The sequence below is a fragment of the Cervus canadensis genome, chromosome 3, assembly GCF_019320065.1.
Source record: "Cervus canadensis isolate Bull #8, Minnesota chromosome 3, ASM1932006v1, whole genome shotgun sequence".
NCBI classification, from domain to species: domain Eukaryota; kingdom Metazoa; phylum Chordata; class Mammalia; order Artiodactyla; family Cervidae; genus Cervus; species Cervus canadensis.
In genome coordinates, this window is record NC_057388.1 from 98,371,504 (window position 1) to 98,388,260 (window position 16,757).

The window sequence follows — 16,757 nt, forward strand, 5'->3', positions numbered from 1 at the left end:
TGGGTGGTCTGTTTACTTCTCCATCCCCCCGCCGGACTGAGGCCTCTTGAAGCACAGCGCTTGTCTTTTCCCCGTTTGCCCAGCACGTGGTAGGGTGCCCAGCACCTAGCAGAATGAGTGGACAGCCGGCCAAGTACCAGATGAGCAGAGTGCAGAGGGGCAGACTCAGCCCACTTTACACAACTCGGGGGCCTCACAAGCCTCCAGCCTCAGCGGCCGCTGACTCTCACTCCTTCCGCAGAGGAGCTGCCTCTGAACTCCAGGCCATCCCCAGCTACAGGTTCCACCCCGTGCGAGACTGACCGTCACGCAAACACTTTAGAGACAGTGCGAGACTGACCGTCGTGCAAACACTGCAGCGGAAGTTGCCAAGGTTTGCTACCTGAGCTTGTCTGCGATGAAGATGACCCTCCTTTCCAGGAGCAGGGAGGCAAAAACGCAGAGCAGGTGTCGGACGCTGAGAGAGGAGAAGAGAGACTCAAAGTCCACGTGTTCGAGCCGGGAGTCCAGCGGACGGCACAGTTCAATCACCTGTCGGGGAACACGAGCGGCCTGAGGGGGGCCCGCCTGGTCAGCCAGGGCTCTCACGCACCGGGCAGGCCTGGGGCTCTGTGGTCCTCAGCAGAGAGGCCCACTGCCAGGGGAGGAGGGAGACGAAAACAGGAAAACCAGAGGGACTGGGGAAAGAAAGATGGCGGGAGACTGGGAAAGGAGGTATGTTTGGTAGGGACTCAGTCTCACTGTTGCATGTGAGGGTAGTTTGTGTGGAGCTGGGGAGACAGGACACAGAACCAGAGCCCCTCGGGCCATGATGGCGAGCCCGCCCCTCCCACCCCATCGACGACACATGTGAGCCCCCAAAGGGAGTTTTGAGGGCTGGTCCCTTGCAGTCCCACAGCAGAGCGTCTGATCTCACAAGGCACTCACAGGCTCACAAAGAGGGACCAGCAGCTCCAAGCACTTCTTTCAAGGCTCCCCTCCTCTACAAGGTGATTCTTTTTTGTTTTTTTTTTTTTTTACAAGGCGATTCTTAATGAACTTGACCCCGTTCCAACCCCTCCCCAGGGATGGCTCTTTCAGCTTGTATGCATACTGTGCACATATCTCCTCCCTCTGGACTTGTCGGCATGTTCCTGAGTTCATCTCAAGTCACTACTCACGAGCATGCTCTTCGTGGCGAGCAGAACCTGGCTTCTGCTCTCAGCATGGCACCAGCCTGGTGCTGCCTGGACAGCGGGGCTCACTAAGGTTAACTTCCCCATGCCCAAGTCACCTGCATCCATATGGGGTGGTTTAGGATTCTCCAGCAGCAGAGAGACCGCTGCTCTCTGTGCTGGGAAGTTGAGCAGTTCCAGAATATCCCAGACACATCCTTGTCCTCCCCTGTCCCCAGAGGTGACCTGCTTTTCAGAGGGCCTTTAGAACTGGAGACGCAAGGCTAAATGGGTCACATACAAGGACAGGAAGATGAAAACAAGCTCTGGTATCAAATCCCACCCAGCCAAGGAAAGGGACATACTTCAAAGTCTGGGATGAATAAAAAGTAGCACCTGAGCTTGTCTTCCCTGAAAAGAATCTGCTTTGCATATTAAGTGGTAGCGGTGATATAGATCAAAACCCTAAAAAGGTTCAAATACGATTTACGAAGGTGGTGGGCTATTAAGAGAAGCTAAAGATGTTCACTGCCCTGGCACAGTTCTCTCCTCCAGCAACCAATGGATGGACTGGACTTAGGGTGGAATTTATGATTCTCTCACAGATGGATGATCTGGGCCGGCTTGAGGAGCAAGAGGCCACCACTGAATCTGACAGCCCACTGAAGCCAGCCCGTGGGATCACTGGGACCCGATCACTGTCAGACGCCCCTGGGACAGGAGAGGACTCCGACGGCGTACCTCAGTTCCTGATCCGGGCAAGAAGTTCTTGACCACAATGGTTTTGCCCAAGGCTGGGAAGGGGGCTTCCATAACGCTCCTCATGAGAGGCTGGACCAGGGCAGGAGAGATGCCTCGTCGTTTTTCCACCTCATCCAAGATCTGTAAGGGACAGAAAAGCAGCTCAGCTATCCTGAAGTCAGGCTTCGAGGTGCAGCTCTCTTCCAGATGAAGGGGGCCTGCCACCGAGGCTGAGGAACCGTGGGGAAGCCTGGGGGTCCTCATCAGGCCAAACCTACAGTCTCTTTCACCTTGTGCATTAAGACCAGATTCACCCTCTCTGCAGCCACTCTTTTTCCATGTGAGTCTGCAATTTCTCCCACTTAAAGGGCGAAGTCTAGTTCCTGGCCCCCTTGACTTTGAAAACTGTCCTGTTTGTCAGTTTGCATACCCCTGTGACATTGACTATAATGTATGTTCTCCATGGGAAGAATAGTGCCCCCACAAGGAGGCAAAAATTGGTTTGGGATTGGTGAAAAAACTTAGGTATCGTGAGGGTTTGTGCCCTTCTAAGGGGCCAAAGTGGGAGAAGGCAATGGCAACCCACTCCAGTACTCTTGCCTGGAAAATCCCATGGACGGAGGAGCCTGGTAGGCTGTAGTCCATGGGGTCTCGAAGAGTCGGACAAGACTGAGCGACTTCACTTTCACTTTTTACTTTCATGCATTGGAGAAGGAAATGGCAACCCACTCCAGTGTTCTTGCCTGGAGAATCCCAGAGATGGGGGAGCCTGGTGGGCTGCCGTCTATGGGGTCGCACAGAGTCAGACACAACTGAAGCGACTTAGCAGCAGCAGCAGCAGCAAGGGGCCAAAGTACATAAACAGGTATGTGATATATCTGTGGAACTGAATTTTCTCTGGGGGGAAGCCATTAGGACAACACAAACAAAAACCAATGAGATATCACTTGACAGCCATTAGGATGACTGTAATAAAAAAAACAGGTTAACAGGTGTTGGTGAGGAAGTGGAGAGATTGGAACCCTCATACACTGCAGATGGAAATGTAAACTAGTGAAGTTTTTCTTTTGAAAATAGTCTGGAGGCTCCTCAAAAAATTAAACATATACTACCCAGCAGATCCACTCCTAGGTATTTAACCAATGGAAATGAAAACATGTTCACACGAAAACTTGAACATGAATGCTCAAGGCAGCATTATTCATAGTAGCCAAAAAAGGAAATAACCTAAACACACATTAACTTACGAATAATAAGCAAAATGTATTACCTATATAATGGAATATTATTCAATATGATGGAATAAAATACTGATACCTGCTACAACATGCATGAATTTTGAAAACGCTAAGTGAAATAAGCCAGACACAAAAGGGACAAATATTATATGATTCCACTTACATGAGATCCTCGAGTCAAACTCATAAAAGAGACAGAAAGTAGAGTAGAGTGGTGGTTGCCAGGGGCTGGGGGAGGAGAGGACAGAGGGTTAGTGTTTAATGGGCACTGAATTTTAGTCTGGGGAGAAATGAAAGAGTTCTGGAGATAGATGGTGGTACAACAAAGTGAATAAACATAATGCCAATCAACTGTACACCTAAAAATGACTGAAATGGTTAAGTTAATGTTATGTATGTTTTAGCACAGTAAAAAGAAAATAATATGACAAAAAGTTAAAAATAATTTCACGGGGAGGAGAGGCAATTGAGGAAAAAAAAATATCTAAAAAGGCTGCTCACTAGAACAATAATGAAAAAAAGTTGAGGACCACTGGGCAGGCAGGATGAGGCAGAAGTGACCGTGTGCCAGCCAGTGCTAAGCCCAGAGCTTGGGAGGCAAGCAGAAACTTGCCTTACGTGTTTCTGCTTGCCTCCCTCTGCATGCGTAGGACGGCTTGCTTCCTGTCTCAGGGGTGACAGACCTGCATTCAGACTTGCAGATGAAGCACAGCCCAGCCAGCCTGGACCAGCCAACCCCCAGCCTACTGGCAGCACAACAGTGAGTGAGCCACGAATTCCAGCAGAGCAGAACCCCAGAGCCCTGCCCCTCCGTGGGAGTCAATGGTAGTTGCTTTAAGCCACTGTGGTTTGACAGCAGCATTCCAACAATACTTATGCTTTCTTCAGAGATTCTGAGAGCTGTTCTTACCCATTATCCCTTTGTCTATACTAAAGGACAATTTGCCATCATGGTCCTTGTCCCTCACCTAGAAATAGCCTGAGGTCTTGGAATCAGTTAGCCAAAGCTCTGTCTATGGTTCTATGCTGAATATTTGCTGTGTGGTCATTGGCAAGTATTCATACTATATTCTTAAAAAATTCCCAGTCACAAAACTGACATGAAAATGCAGGATTGTGCATCACACGAGTATGTTAGGATATTCGCTTGCTCTGCCCATGATGTAGCAATGTAGCTTATGTGAACTTAAGAAAGCTCGGACTGAAATACGTGCTGAAGGACTTAAAATACATGTATAGATTATATATTTATGTCTCGTTAACAGAAGAAACAAATGTTGAGTTATACCTAAATTTTGAGATTGGCATCAGACAGCATAGTAATTATCTCCTACACACCAATCCAGAATACTGGGGTGGCTGAGCCAATTCACCATGGCAAACCCTACATCCTGATAAATTGCTTCATTTTCCAAAAAGGAGGGCCAAATTATACTAAGATTTTGACAGAGGGCTTCCCTATAGCTCAGTTGGTAAAGAATCCGCCTGCAATGTGGGAGACCTGGGTTCGATTCCTGGGTTAGGAAGATCCCCTGGAGAAGGGAAAGGCTCCTCACTCCAGTATTCTGGCCTGGAGAATTCCGTGGACTGTATAGTCCATGGGGTCGCAAAGAGTTGGACACGACTGAGTGACCTTCACTTTCACTTTGACAGACTTAGAGTAGTCTTACAATAACAAATCACACACACACACACAACAGATACACACACAACACACACATATACAACACATAATGTGACAAAGGATAATGCGTAAGAGAGGGAAGGTAAAACACATGGAACATTCTGGGGAGAGCCTTTGCCCCTCCATCCTCAACTGCAATTAGTTTGTCCTTTTCCCCTCCCTCACTTTCTGGGCCACAACCTTCATCCACTCATTTCCTGTCCCAGTGATTTTATCTCAGTGAGGCTCAAGGAAAGGAGGAGGAGGAAGTGGCAAGGAAAACAGGTGCAGGAATAAGAAGATAAAAAGTCCTGGGAGTTGGGGTGTCTCCTGAGTCCTCCTGGGCCCTGTAACTCCCATGCACTCCCTCCCTTCTCTGGGGTCCAAGTCCTCACCTTTGAAAAGAGGCTGAAGCATCCCAGGCGGCTCACGATGCAGTAAACTTCGGGGAGACGCTTTCCTTTGCCACCAGGCTTTTGGGAGTGAAACACAAGGAGATTATGAGTGTGACCAATCTCAGGGGAGGAAAGACCCCAGATGTTTTTTATCATGGTGCCAACTGTTTCCACACACCAGAGTTTTTGAAAATCAAGAAGGTAAGCAGTTACCAATACCCCGTCTTACAGGTGGAACCACTTCTGGTTATGTAGACATGTGTTAAAATTCTCCTAAAGGGACCAAATCAAGAGTTCTGTGCACACAGTAGGTGCTCAATGTGGCCTACAGAACCATAAAATGAGGAATCTTGTTTATTCATATCACTGTGGTTTTTCTCAAGGAAATTATTTATTCCTTATAAATTATAAGAACTCCAAATGAGAAATCATTTCTAAAAACCCTTTTTGGAAACTATTAATTTTCAAAACAAAAAAGGAAAACAATCTCAAAACTTAAACTCCAAAGTAATTATAGTAACAGAATTTATTATCCCACTTAACTTTTTCAATTATTATCCATACTTTTTTTATTCACTAACTCAACAAATATTTACTGAGCAGCCACTATGTGCCACACATTATTCTTGACTATATTAGCCTGTGTATAATAAGACTAAAATATGCTCTCAGTGGAAAATGATTTGCCACTACTGAAGGTATTCCCAAAAATGGGCCTCAAAAAGACAAGTTCTAAAATGTTTTGGCATGATCTCACTGAAGTAAGTGTCTGACTTTTAAAGGTTCATGTTCTGAAGGAAACACTTAAATTATTTGTGTCATGAACAGTAAAACCATCCTTCTTTGGCCCTTACCACTATTATGAAAGCTCTCTGTAAGCTCTCAGAGTCTGTTGAGCACACTTTATTAGAGAGGACACCTGCCTTAAGGGAGGATGGTCATTTATTTGGCAGGGAAAACAGTGGAGAAAGAATTTTCTTTCCAAGGGGGGCAGACAGTGTTTCCATCCACAGTGAGGCTCATGTGGACCCCCAAACACTCCTCCCTGTGTTTAACGGCCCTGACGAACTTGCTCCACATACTGTCCTTCTCTTGTGGCCTGTGGAGAATGAGGCCCTAGGAAGCCAGTGGGGGCTCCGCACGGAGCTCTCGCCGCCCGAGAACAGGGGGTACTGACCAGCAGTCTTCGGCAATAACCAAACCTTCTGCTCCCATCTTCTCCAGTTAAGACAAAGGAGAATGTTTCACTGTGGTTGGGAAAATGAAAGGGAATGTGTTACTCTCCGACCACAGTGCTATGAGACTAGATATCAATTACAAGAAAAAAACTGTAGGAAACACAAACACATGGAGATTAAACAACACGTTTCTAAATAACCAACAGGTTACTGAAGAAATCAAAAGGGAAGTAAAAAAATTTCTAGAAACAAATGACAGTGAAAACAGGACAACTCAAAACCTATGGGATGCAGCAAAAGCAGTTCTAAGTGGGAAGTTTATAGCAATACAATCCTACCTCAAGAAACAGGAAAAACATCGAATAGACAACCTAACTTTACATCTAAAGCAACTGGAAAAAGGAGAGGAAGTGTGTTACAAAACAGAACAAAAGTCACATTGTGCTGAGCCACCAGGGGACGTTCAGGAGGAGGCTGTCAAAAAGCGCAGCTCCCTGTCCCACCCGTCCATCTCTGGGCTGTGGCTCCAGAGTCTCTTTCAGGGACACGGGGATCTCAAGTGTCGCTGTGTCCTGAGAGGAAGTGAGGACTTTTCTTTCCACCCTCAGCCCTCATATAATCCTATCACCTGGGCCATCCCATCGAACAGACACAGTGGTCACTGGTCCTCTCCTGGGGTGAGCCCGGGAGTGACTCAAGACTGGGGGGCGGGGGTGGGGGGAGCTGGGTAGCAGTAGGCAGTGGTGGTGCCCTTCTTGGAAGGGCATGCCCATGGGGCATCTCTCCTGGGTACCGAGGCTGCGACAGTCCTTAAAGACTGCTGGACCAACTTCAAGGTACTCAGTGTCTCTCGAACACAGGATTTGGAGCCTCCTGAGTTTGGTCAGTTGTTGAGACCTCTGATAAAATATTTCCACCCAACAACATGGGTTAAAAGCAGAAACGTAAACTTGATCACAATCTGAGTAACGGCTGGATGTGTTGCTGAAGAAGTATTTTCACAGCACTGGACAAGGTCTTCTTACACTACAAATTACCTTATTGCCCATCATGTCAGCTTATGAAACACATTCCAAGATGGAGTGGGAGGTCTGGGAACCTGCACATTTGGCAAAATGAGTCTTGTCTTCAGGCATGCTTTACAAACACTCGTGGGGGAAATTTACACACTCGAGTCCGTCAGGATTGCTTTCCAGGAGGACTGACTGACGTGCGGGGTCTGCCGTCGACGACCTCTCTAGAGCTCTCACTTTAGCCTTGGCGGGGTGGGGGGAGGGTGGGGAGACGCCAGCACATACCTGGTAAACTGCTGGACCGGAGTCCAGTCCTTGGCGTCGGGGAAACAGAACTGGGGGATAGCCTTCAGCTGGTCCTCAGCTTCCCTCATGAACTTGAACGACCTTTCCAGCTGCAGGGAGAAGGGCGAGAGGAGGTTGGAGAATAAGCCCCGGCGTGAGCAAGACAGATGCTCGACAGGCGCACAGCCCCCACGGCCCTGAAGTCATAACTGTCGCCTTAACCTCCACGCTGAGGAGGGCTTGCAGCTCAGGCTTAAGCTATTTTCTCCCTCAGGGTAGTGTCAACTACAGTCTTACGCGGGAGCAAGGAGAAGAAAACAGCGTGCTTTAGAGAAATGTTCTCTATGCCTAACAGTCTGAAATATAAGCATTTTAATCAATAAGGAAGAGCTGTCATAGCAATGGCTTCCGAATCAGAGACTCACAAATCTGCAAGGCAGAGCCGCAAATCTATTCTTCTGAGGTCTGGACCCAGGCAAAGCCGGCCCTCTTCGATCTCGGCTGAGATGTTTTACAGCCCTTCTTAGTGAATCCATCCAGCTAAATTACGTTATACAGTGAAATTTAATTCATTTCAGGACTAAAGGAATATCAGAACTAAAGGAAAACTAGATGCCAGGCTGACTTTTAGAGAGAAGGAAATAAGCCCAGAGAAGTTAAGTGTTTTGTCCATGATCACACAGCTAGAATGGAATCTAGGAAAGACTCAAAATGATCTTAATCTCTGACTTCTTGCTCTCTGATTTATCTGACACATCACAGACTGTAGGAATATCATCTCACTTCAAAATGGAATGAATGGATGAAGTCTGGACTTAGAGATTATATTTAAAGTCGTGACTCTGCTTGTTCTGTGTCTGAATGGGTATCTGCTTTAAAAAGCACTCCATTCTGGGGAATTTGTTGGACAGCAATGCACCTGTAGTTAACCACACTGCACTATACACCTGGAGATGTTGGGATGCTGAATTTTATGCCATGTGTTTTTTTTTGCCTCAACTGGAAAAAAAAGGCACTCTATACCTAGGTATAAAGTTTGGGGAAAAAAAATAGTTTATAATTAGCATAGTTTGCGTATAAATTGGTACTTCTAAAGTTCTGGGAAGAATTGTTGGCTTTCTGTTGTGTTGTTGTTGATAGGTTTACACTTGTTACATTTTCCTTATAAACAGTTAAAGAAAAAATAAACCATGATAAAATTGCCTTCAGTCACCTAAAATATCAGCTACTTGAACTGAGTGGAGTGTGAATTTCTAAAATTAGGAAACTGTAACATCTAACTTAAAGTCTTTCTATACTATTGTCCATAATTTCTTATTTCTCATATCTTTCCATTGGCCTCCACCTTAAACCTGGGCTTCCCAGGTGGCCCTAGTGGTAAATAACCTGCTTGCTAAAGCAGGAGACTTTTTAAGAGACTCAGGTATGACCCCTGGGTAAGAAGATCCCCTGGAGAAGGAAATGGCAGCCCGATCCAGCATTCTTGCCTAGAGAATCCCATGGACAGAGGACCTTGACACGCTACAGTCCACAGGGTTGCAAAGAATCGGACACGAGTGAAATAACAGCACAGCACCACCTTAAACCAGTCTTGCAGTTTCTGAGGTCTGTTGGCCAATGGGACTCCTTCACAGAGGATCTACAAGCCTTCCCAAGGCCATGAAACATCAGAGAGAAGAGGTCTCTGAAGAGAGCATCCAAAGGAATAGAACATTGGGCTGATGGCTTTCAACTTGAAAACCCACTTCTAGTATGATCCTTATTGGCCAGATCAAATTTAACTAAAGCTGCTACTAATATAATATTAATGCTTGAGACAACTATCGATGAATGAAACACAGTCACCATATGTAGACTTGAAGCCAGTCATTAATTGTTCTTCAGTCTTCTTCAGAATAAGTAGTCACTCTTTCTTTACTGTATAATGGTTCTTTCTTCCATCCATGACTCAGAAGATTCCAACTGGCACTGGAACGGTCTTTGAGTTGACAATTCACTAGCTCAGACTGTTGCCAAAGCAATAGTTTTTGATTACCCTCGGACAGTCTTGCAAAGAAGGAAATATCAGCCGGGTGTAGTTGTTGGAAGGGATCGTTAATCACCATAGAGTGATGGATCCCAAACAACAAATAATACAAAAGGAAGGAACAATGACATTTTCCCATAGTGGAAACAGCATTAATTAGAGAACTGAAGAGCAAGCCTTATAGGAAAGTGAGTTCCAGTGCTTTCAACATGGCCCAGTCACCACCTGAACACACCTGCCCTTGGACCACATGCACGACACCCACAGATATACACATACACATGTATGCACATACACACTGTCATCAACATACGAGTTATCAACCCATATGTGCACATACATGCTCGGACACACACAGGAGCACATTTACAGGAAGAGACGCACAGAGAGCTCTCTTACAAATACAATCAATCGCAGATGGCTGGGAAACAGCCTGATCTCTGTGAGGTGTCATGAAAGATAACTGTGAGGTGTCAAGCATTTTAATAGAATATGGCAGGCATGATTGCTAGTGCACAAATATGGAGTTGAAACCTTGATCAAGGTACCTATAGGAGTGGGGGATAAAACTCAAGAAAAAGAGTTAAAAATGAGGAAAAAGGAGAAGAAAAAGGGGCTTCCGATAGAGGAAGAAGGTGAAGGCAAGGAGATATATATAGTAGCCTGGCATGCAAAAATGCCTACAAAGAATGATCACCAGAACATTAAAGATAAACACCTAAAGAAAAGCTGGCAGCAAGATGCACTTCCAACAGAAAGAGAGCTGCTAAATAGATCAGGGTATACCCACATCATGCAGTATTCTGGAATTTCAAAAATGATGTTTTAGAATTTGTATGAAATATGTTTGTAAATAATGATAGGTTTACAAAACATGACATGGAAATTACACAATGTCCGACCTCAGTTTTGCAAGAAAATTCTACTCTGAGAAAAGACTGGAGAAAGACAATAGAATGCCAACAGCAAGGACCTCTGTGGGGTTGGAGATGACTTTTTCTCTAAATATTTCTGTATTAGTCTCCCTTTCCACAGTGACTAGGCAACTTTCCACTCAAAAAAAAGTTTTAATGTGATGTCTAGGAGGCTGGAGATTCCATGTTGGAAACTCAAGCATTTAATAGGTAGGGTGGTTCATTAATTAATTCATGGGACACTGACTTTATTTCTCGAACACTAAGCATCACCGTATGTATAACACTGTGCTCGGCCCCGAGGGAAGTAAACAAGAGGACCGACCGTCCCTCGTGTCTTGGTCCTTGCTCTGTGAGGTCCCCAACTAAACGTGGGCATAAGTAGCACTGAGGTTTTCAGGGATCGCCCCTGGAGGAGATGGAGGGAGTGAGTCAGTGTCTGTGTGGAAGGCTGGTGCCTATGGCTTATCTCCCTTACACATATTTCCGTCCTAAACTCCAAGCCGAGGATGCGACTGCTCTGCTGGTCCCCAGTGGGCAGGACGGAAGGAAGGGTTGCTCAGGAGGAGGAGAGGGACAGCTGGACGCCAGGTCCTGGCAGATGCTGGGGTTATGCTTGGGTGGTGGCAGCGAAGGGAGGCCCTGAGGGGACCAGGACACAAGTGCCCTCCACTCTTCCCATCTCTGAGCACCTGGACTGTGTGCAATGGACAGAGACTGGCACACTTTACCTCCTGAGTCTCTGGAGTCTCTCATGCCCTCCTGTCAGAGGGTAAGCTCCCTGAGGACAGGAAACACATTCTGCTCATCTTTGTAATCCTCTGGGGCCAAGCAGAGACCAGCTGGAATGTAATAGAGTCTCAGTAAATCCTGGCTGAGTTGCATCAGAAAGTGATGAAAGCTCTCTATCACTGATGCCAAAGCCTACAGATCACTTATCTATGATAGGCCATGCCACTTTAGGCTTTATTGTGCGCCATTTCATTTTAGGAACCGTGATTAATAATATGGGGTGGCTTCCCTGATGGCTCAGACAGTAAAGAATCTGCCTGCAATGCAAACCCAGGTTTGATCCCTGGGGAAGGTCCCTCGGAATAGGGAGTGGCTACCCACTGCAGTATTTTTGCCTGGAGAATCCCATGGACAGAGGAGCCTGGTGGGCTACAGTTCATGGGGTTGCAGAGTCAGACACAACTGAGTGACTTTCACTTTAACATATGGCAAAGCCAAATCCGCACAGCAGTGACCCATGTGAGAATAGAACAGGATTCTTGCGCGCACGCACACACACAGAGGCACACAGGGCACACGGGCGTGAGCAGCGTGGACACAGATGTGACACTCCTTATGCAGCTGATGGGGAAGAGGCTTCTAGGGTGGGCTGGGGAGATATGTGGCCGGATAAGGAGACGGACAGAGTGGACAGAACGGTACCGTCAGCATAGTGACCACGGGAAGCGAGTATTTCTGTCCCTGCTTGAGTCATGCTTTGAAGGCAGGAGGAGAAGGGGATGACAGAGGATGAGGTGGCTGGATGGCATCACCGACTCAATGGACATGAGTCTGAGTAAACTCCAGGAGTGGGCGATGTACAGGGAGGCCTGGCGGTCTGCGGTTCATGGGGTCGCAAAGAGTCGGACACGACTGAGCGACTGAACTGTCATGCATCACACACCCCAGACCTCCCAAATTCTCCAGCAGCATTTTTTTTAATTGATATACTTTAATTAGGACCCATTTTTGAAATTCTGAAGTTCCTTGGGCTCCTGCACTTCCCCGAGCCATGAGTCCCAGTAAGATCTTCCCAAGAACGCTGCAGTCCGTGGCAGGCGGCGGAGCCTGGCCCACCCCGTACCTTCAGCGGGAACTGCTGGGTGAGTTCGGGCACGTACGCAGCCCCGGCCTGCTTCTTGTGCAGGGATACGACCACGAAGTACTCAAAAAGTTGCCTCTCCTGGTACTCGACCAGCTCCCGGTCCAGGGATGGGTATCTCGGAGCCTGCTTCAGCCGTGACTTCACATTGACCAGGCGCTGGCTGTGGGCTGGAGAGGGAGCAGAGAGAGACAGAGAGAGGCAGACTGCCTGAAAATGACTCACTCCCAGTGTCGAACTACACAGAACTGCGGCAGGTTATGAAATTCCCAGCTCAGAGTACTTTTCCTAATCCTACAAAAGCGTTCCCACATTTAACAAATTAGAACAAAGCTCTTTACTGGGGATTCTTGCCAAAGTACTAGGAGCAGCAACCCACCGCCAGCCTGACTGGGGTGCAGAAGCCTGGAATGCGGGTCCTCCATTCCACCACGGGTTTGCTGTCTGGACTGGGGGCAGCGGCATGAGTGACCCTTGGGTTCCTGTGTCAGATGGGGTGGGGACTCCTCCCTTCAGTCACTTCCTTCATCTTTCCTCTTGAGGGATGTGACAAAATCCAGATCCCAGAGCTTTCGGAGCTGGGAGCTTTGTAAACATCCCGTGTGACTCAAGTGGCAGAGACCTGCCTGATCAAGAACTCCCATCTGCCTTCTCTCCTGTCACCGCTCTGCGTGCTGCAGGCGGTCGGCCTCATTCCCGAGACGGGTCAGGGAGCAGGTGGGTGTCAGAGGCCAAAGAGGCAGGGCCACTGAGCAGACGGGTGGGTTGCCATCACCTCTCGGAGCAGCCCTGGACTACAGCGTTCCCTGGCTTGGCCCTGGGGTTCTGAAAAGTTGTGGAAAACTCACGGAGACCTAGACTGAGATCACCAAGTTTAGGTCCACAGGGACCAATAATTTCAGCGACTTCATTTGACAGATGAGGAAGTAGAGGCCCTGGATCTCAATGATTTCCTCCAGATCACAGAGCCATTTTACAGGAGTAGGGCAAGGGCCCCAGGTCTCTGGAGCCCCAGGCCAGCACGCTATACCTTTCACAGGTGTAAAGAACACCTATAGCGTAACGGATAGGTGCGGGGACAGGGAGTCCTTGAGTCTCTAGAGTGTAGCCAGAGGCTCAGGGACCGGACAGGCCCACCCTGGCCGGTTTCAGACATCCATGCCTTGCCCAGCAAGCTCCTGCAAGGACGCTGTGTCGCCCCTCACACTCAGCAGGAAGGGCCACCTTTGCACCTTCCCAGTCACCAACACGCACCCTGCACAACAGCTCTTCTCACCTTTCAGCTTCTCCTCCGTGTCACTGTCAGACTCGCTGTTCTCATCTGTCACTAGATGAAAAAAAAAATTCAAAATTGTAAACCTGGGTCTTTCTAATGCAGGAAACTTTTCCATGTGGTAGCACAAATGTGAGAGTTCTAGTTCAGAGGGGCTGTTTTCTTTTTTTTCTGTTTAAAGGTCATGAACAAACTATGTCTTTGTGCAACTGCATGTGTTTCCAGATTAACTTGGCTGTACTTCAGATGGTACCTCTAGCAAATCCAGTCAAAGATATTGGTCCCTTCCATGCAAATTAAGCAAAGAAGGTGGCTCCCCTGCTGAGGTCAGAGCATGCAGCCCTGGGCTTGACATGATGGATGGACAAGGAGAGGGGAAGGGAGATCCTGTTTTCAGATTCTTGGGGGAGGAGGACAGTGGCAGGGCCCCTACCTTTTCCTGAGTTGCTCTCTGTGGACTGGGACAGCCTCTTCACGCGTTTCTTTCCTCTCCGGGCCTCATAGATGGCATTGATTCGCAATACCAGCTGCCAGACATGGGGAGAAGGGAAGCCAGTGTGAGCAGTCTCCTCCCTGAGAGAGGCTGGGATGCCCTCGCTGCCCATTCTCTTTGAGGACCAGGGCGGGCCAGGGCCGGGGGCAGGAGGTCAGGGAGACACGTCCCACTGGCCCACTGGCGTCTTTTAGTCATTCTTCTCGGCCAGATAGAAGACCCACCCGTCAGGAGCACGGCCAGCCTCTCCAGTGGGGGGTGGTGTTTTCTGAATCTAATGCATCCCACAGAGACACAGAGGGAGCCATTTTACTGGCTAATAGTGTGATGGCTGTGTCCCTTCCAACAGTGCCATCCCAGTGTGGTTTGGGAAGGAGCCTTTGCCCCCAAAACAAAACAAGGAAAGGAAGAGACAGGAAAAAAGCTGTTCCCAGGCAGGGCCCCTTTCATGGGAACCACGCCAAAGTGAGTCTGAGCAGCAGGCAGGAAGGGAGCAGGGTTGTCGTGGCTTTTGAGTCCGAGCTCGGGTCAGCAGGGAGTCAGGCCGGCCCCCAGCACGCTGCCCTTCCTGCAGACTGGCTGAGGCCTCTCAGGACCACCCTGGTGCTCAGAAGCTGAGCCGCTCAGCAGACACCTTCCTAAGCGGCACACCCTCCAGGCTGACTATGGCAGAGCTGTTGGGTGATGCAGGGCCTGGGGTCACTTCCCATCTGGCTTTACAGCATCCCCTGTAACTTCCAAGAGCAGCAGCTTTCTGGGTTCCACCTGGTTGGGAGAAAGGGAGGTCTACCCACGCATAATCGAGGCGAGCCAAATACTGATGCTAAAGGCGAGCTGGCTGTAAGCTACCTTGGAAAGCTTGAAATTCTTTCGTATGTTGGGAGGAACAGGAAGGATGTGCTATGGTAAACTGGGTGATGGGTCCCAGGTGGGCACAGTTGCCAATACCCATCTCTAGCCTCTGCTCTTCTGATCTATTCCCTAAAGGAGCTCGCTGGTTCCTCTCTATAAGCATGGGCCTGGCAGGGAGTGGGGGGCTTTTCCTCAAGGGCGCCTCATGGTGGGTCTGGGTTCCACGCCCCCAGCTCTGCAGGGAGCTCCTGACACGGCCCTGCTGCATCTCTGGACACCTGTGCCCTCTGGCTCCTGACGGGGAGCCCAGCCCTGGCCTTGCCGGCTCTCTGTGTCCGCTTCTCGCCCTAACCAGGAACCTGACCTGAATGAGGCCTCTGCCTTCACTCCCAAACCCCAGCCATGTGGTGGCCCTTTCTGTTCGCTCTCACTAACCCACCATCTCCTTGAGAGCACACCCCCAGGAAGTGGCCTTCTCTTCTTTTCAAGCATGTTCTAACTGGCAGGATACAACATTAACCCCATTTCTCTGGCTGTCACATAATTGAACTTTAACAGGAGATAAGTTTTTTTTTTTTTTTGAGTGTTCTGAAAAAAAAATAAAGTGTTCTGTACTAGAAGTACTGGCCTCTTTAGAAGCCATTTTTAAGTTGAAAAAAAATATTTTTAACTATAAGCTCATTTGGAAGATGGTGTGTTTCAGAGAGTCATGTGGCACTTAATTCTGCTATGGTGGCTGCCAAAGAAACAGGGCTCCACACAAACCTGCCGTGTGCACTGAGGGGGAGCTGGCTTCTCACTAGAAAGGATAGTGCCGTGATTCATGAATCCTGAGGACATCACACCGCTGAGTAAATAACTGCTCGGTTTCAGCTGCTGCATTAATGAAGGTACAGGGTTGCTAGGGGAATACAAGGAAGGAGTGTCTCCTTCTCTCTCCCCTCCTCCACCGGGACCTTCATTCCTCTTAGGGCCAAGGTGGGAGGAACCAAGGGGAGCATCCGTGCTTCCAGAAGGGACTCTATGTTACACGGTTCAGCAGAGGCAGCTGAAGGAATGCCAACCAACCCACTGTCTGATCAGTTGTGAGTAGACTGTGCAGTCCTTCTTGCTAGATCAAAACACAACAGCCAGGGTTTTGGACAGCAAATGCTTTAAGGGTCCAAAATCTGGAAGTCATGAATATGCCTGAAAAAGAACCTTTGACTTCAAGAAAAGGATTCAGAGCATCTAGAAAGAAGCTTCATATTCAAGAGTGGGGGTAAGTCTAGGTTAAGATTAAGTAGCAAGTGACAGAACTGAGGATTCATGAAACCTAGAATAAACTATAATTAGTCATTTGTTTTCTTTTTAGACATTCCTTGGGACTTCCCTGGCGGTCCAGTGGTTAGGATTCTATGCTTCCAATGCAAAGGGTGTGAGTTCGATCCCTTGTTGGGGAACTAAGATCCCACATGCTTGTGGTGCAGTCAAAAAATAAAAGAAATAAGCATTCCTTTGAAGAATTGTGTCACCTTTATGATTAAAGTTTTAATAGGATTTTGTTGTTGTTGTGAAAGTGACAGGTAAAACATGGTGATTTTTCTCTGGATTTGATTGTATCTGTCAAAGCTGATTTTTTTCCAGATTTGATTATATATCTGTCAAAGCCTATTTGAA

The 16,757-nt window shown here is 48.0% G+C and overlaps 1 protein-coding gene across 2 annotated transcripts in view; it reads right to left on the reverse strand.

Annotated features, from left to right (window-relative positions):
* The window catches only part of DENND2A (DENN domain containing 2A), a 98,253-nt gene that overhangs the window by 20,587 nt on the left and 60,909 nt on the right, over positions 1-16,757 (reverse strand). For both annotated transcript variants that reach the window (XM_043463877.1, XM_043463879.1), the window contains 8 exons: positions 14,187-14,280; positions 13,757-13,807; positions 12,463-12,650; positions 7,668-7,777; positions 6,369-6,438; positions 5,192-5,269; positions 1,896-2,036; positions 383-531 (listed from right to left, as the gene is read on the reverse strand). In XM_043463877.1, coding sequence (XP_043319812.1) covers positions 383-531; positions 1,896-2,036; positions 5,192-5,269; positions 6,369-6,438; positions 7,668-7,777; positions 12,463-12,650; positions 13,757-13,807; positions 14,187-14,280 — 881 coding nt within the window. The remainder of the gene's footprint in view (positions 1-382; positions 532-1,895; positions 2,037-5,191; positions 5,270-6,368; positions 6,439-7,667; positions 7,778-12,462; positions 12,651-13,756; positions 13,808-14,186; positions 14,281-16,757) is intronic.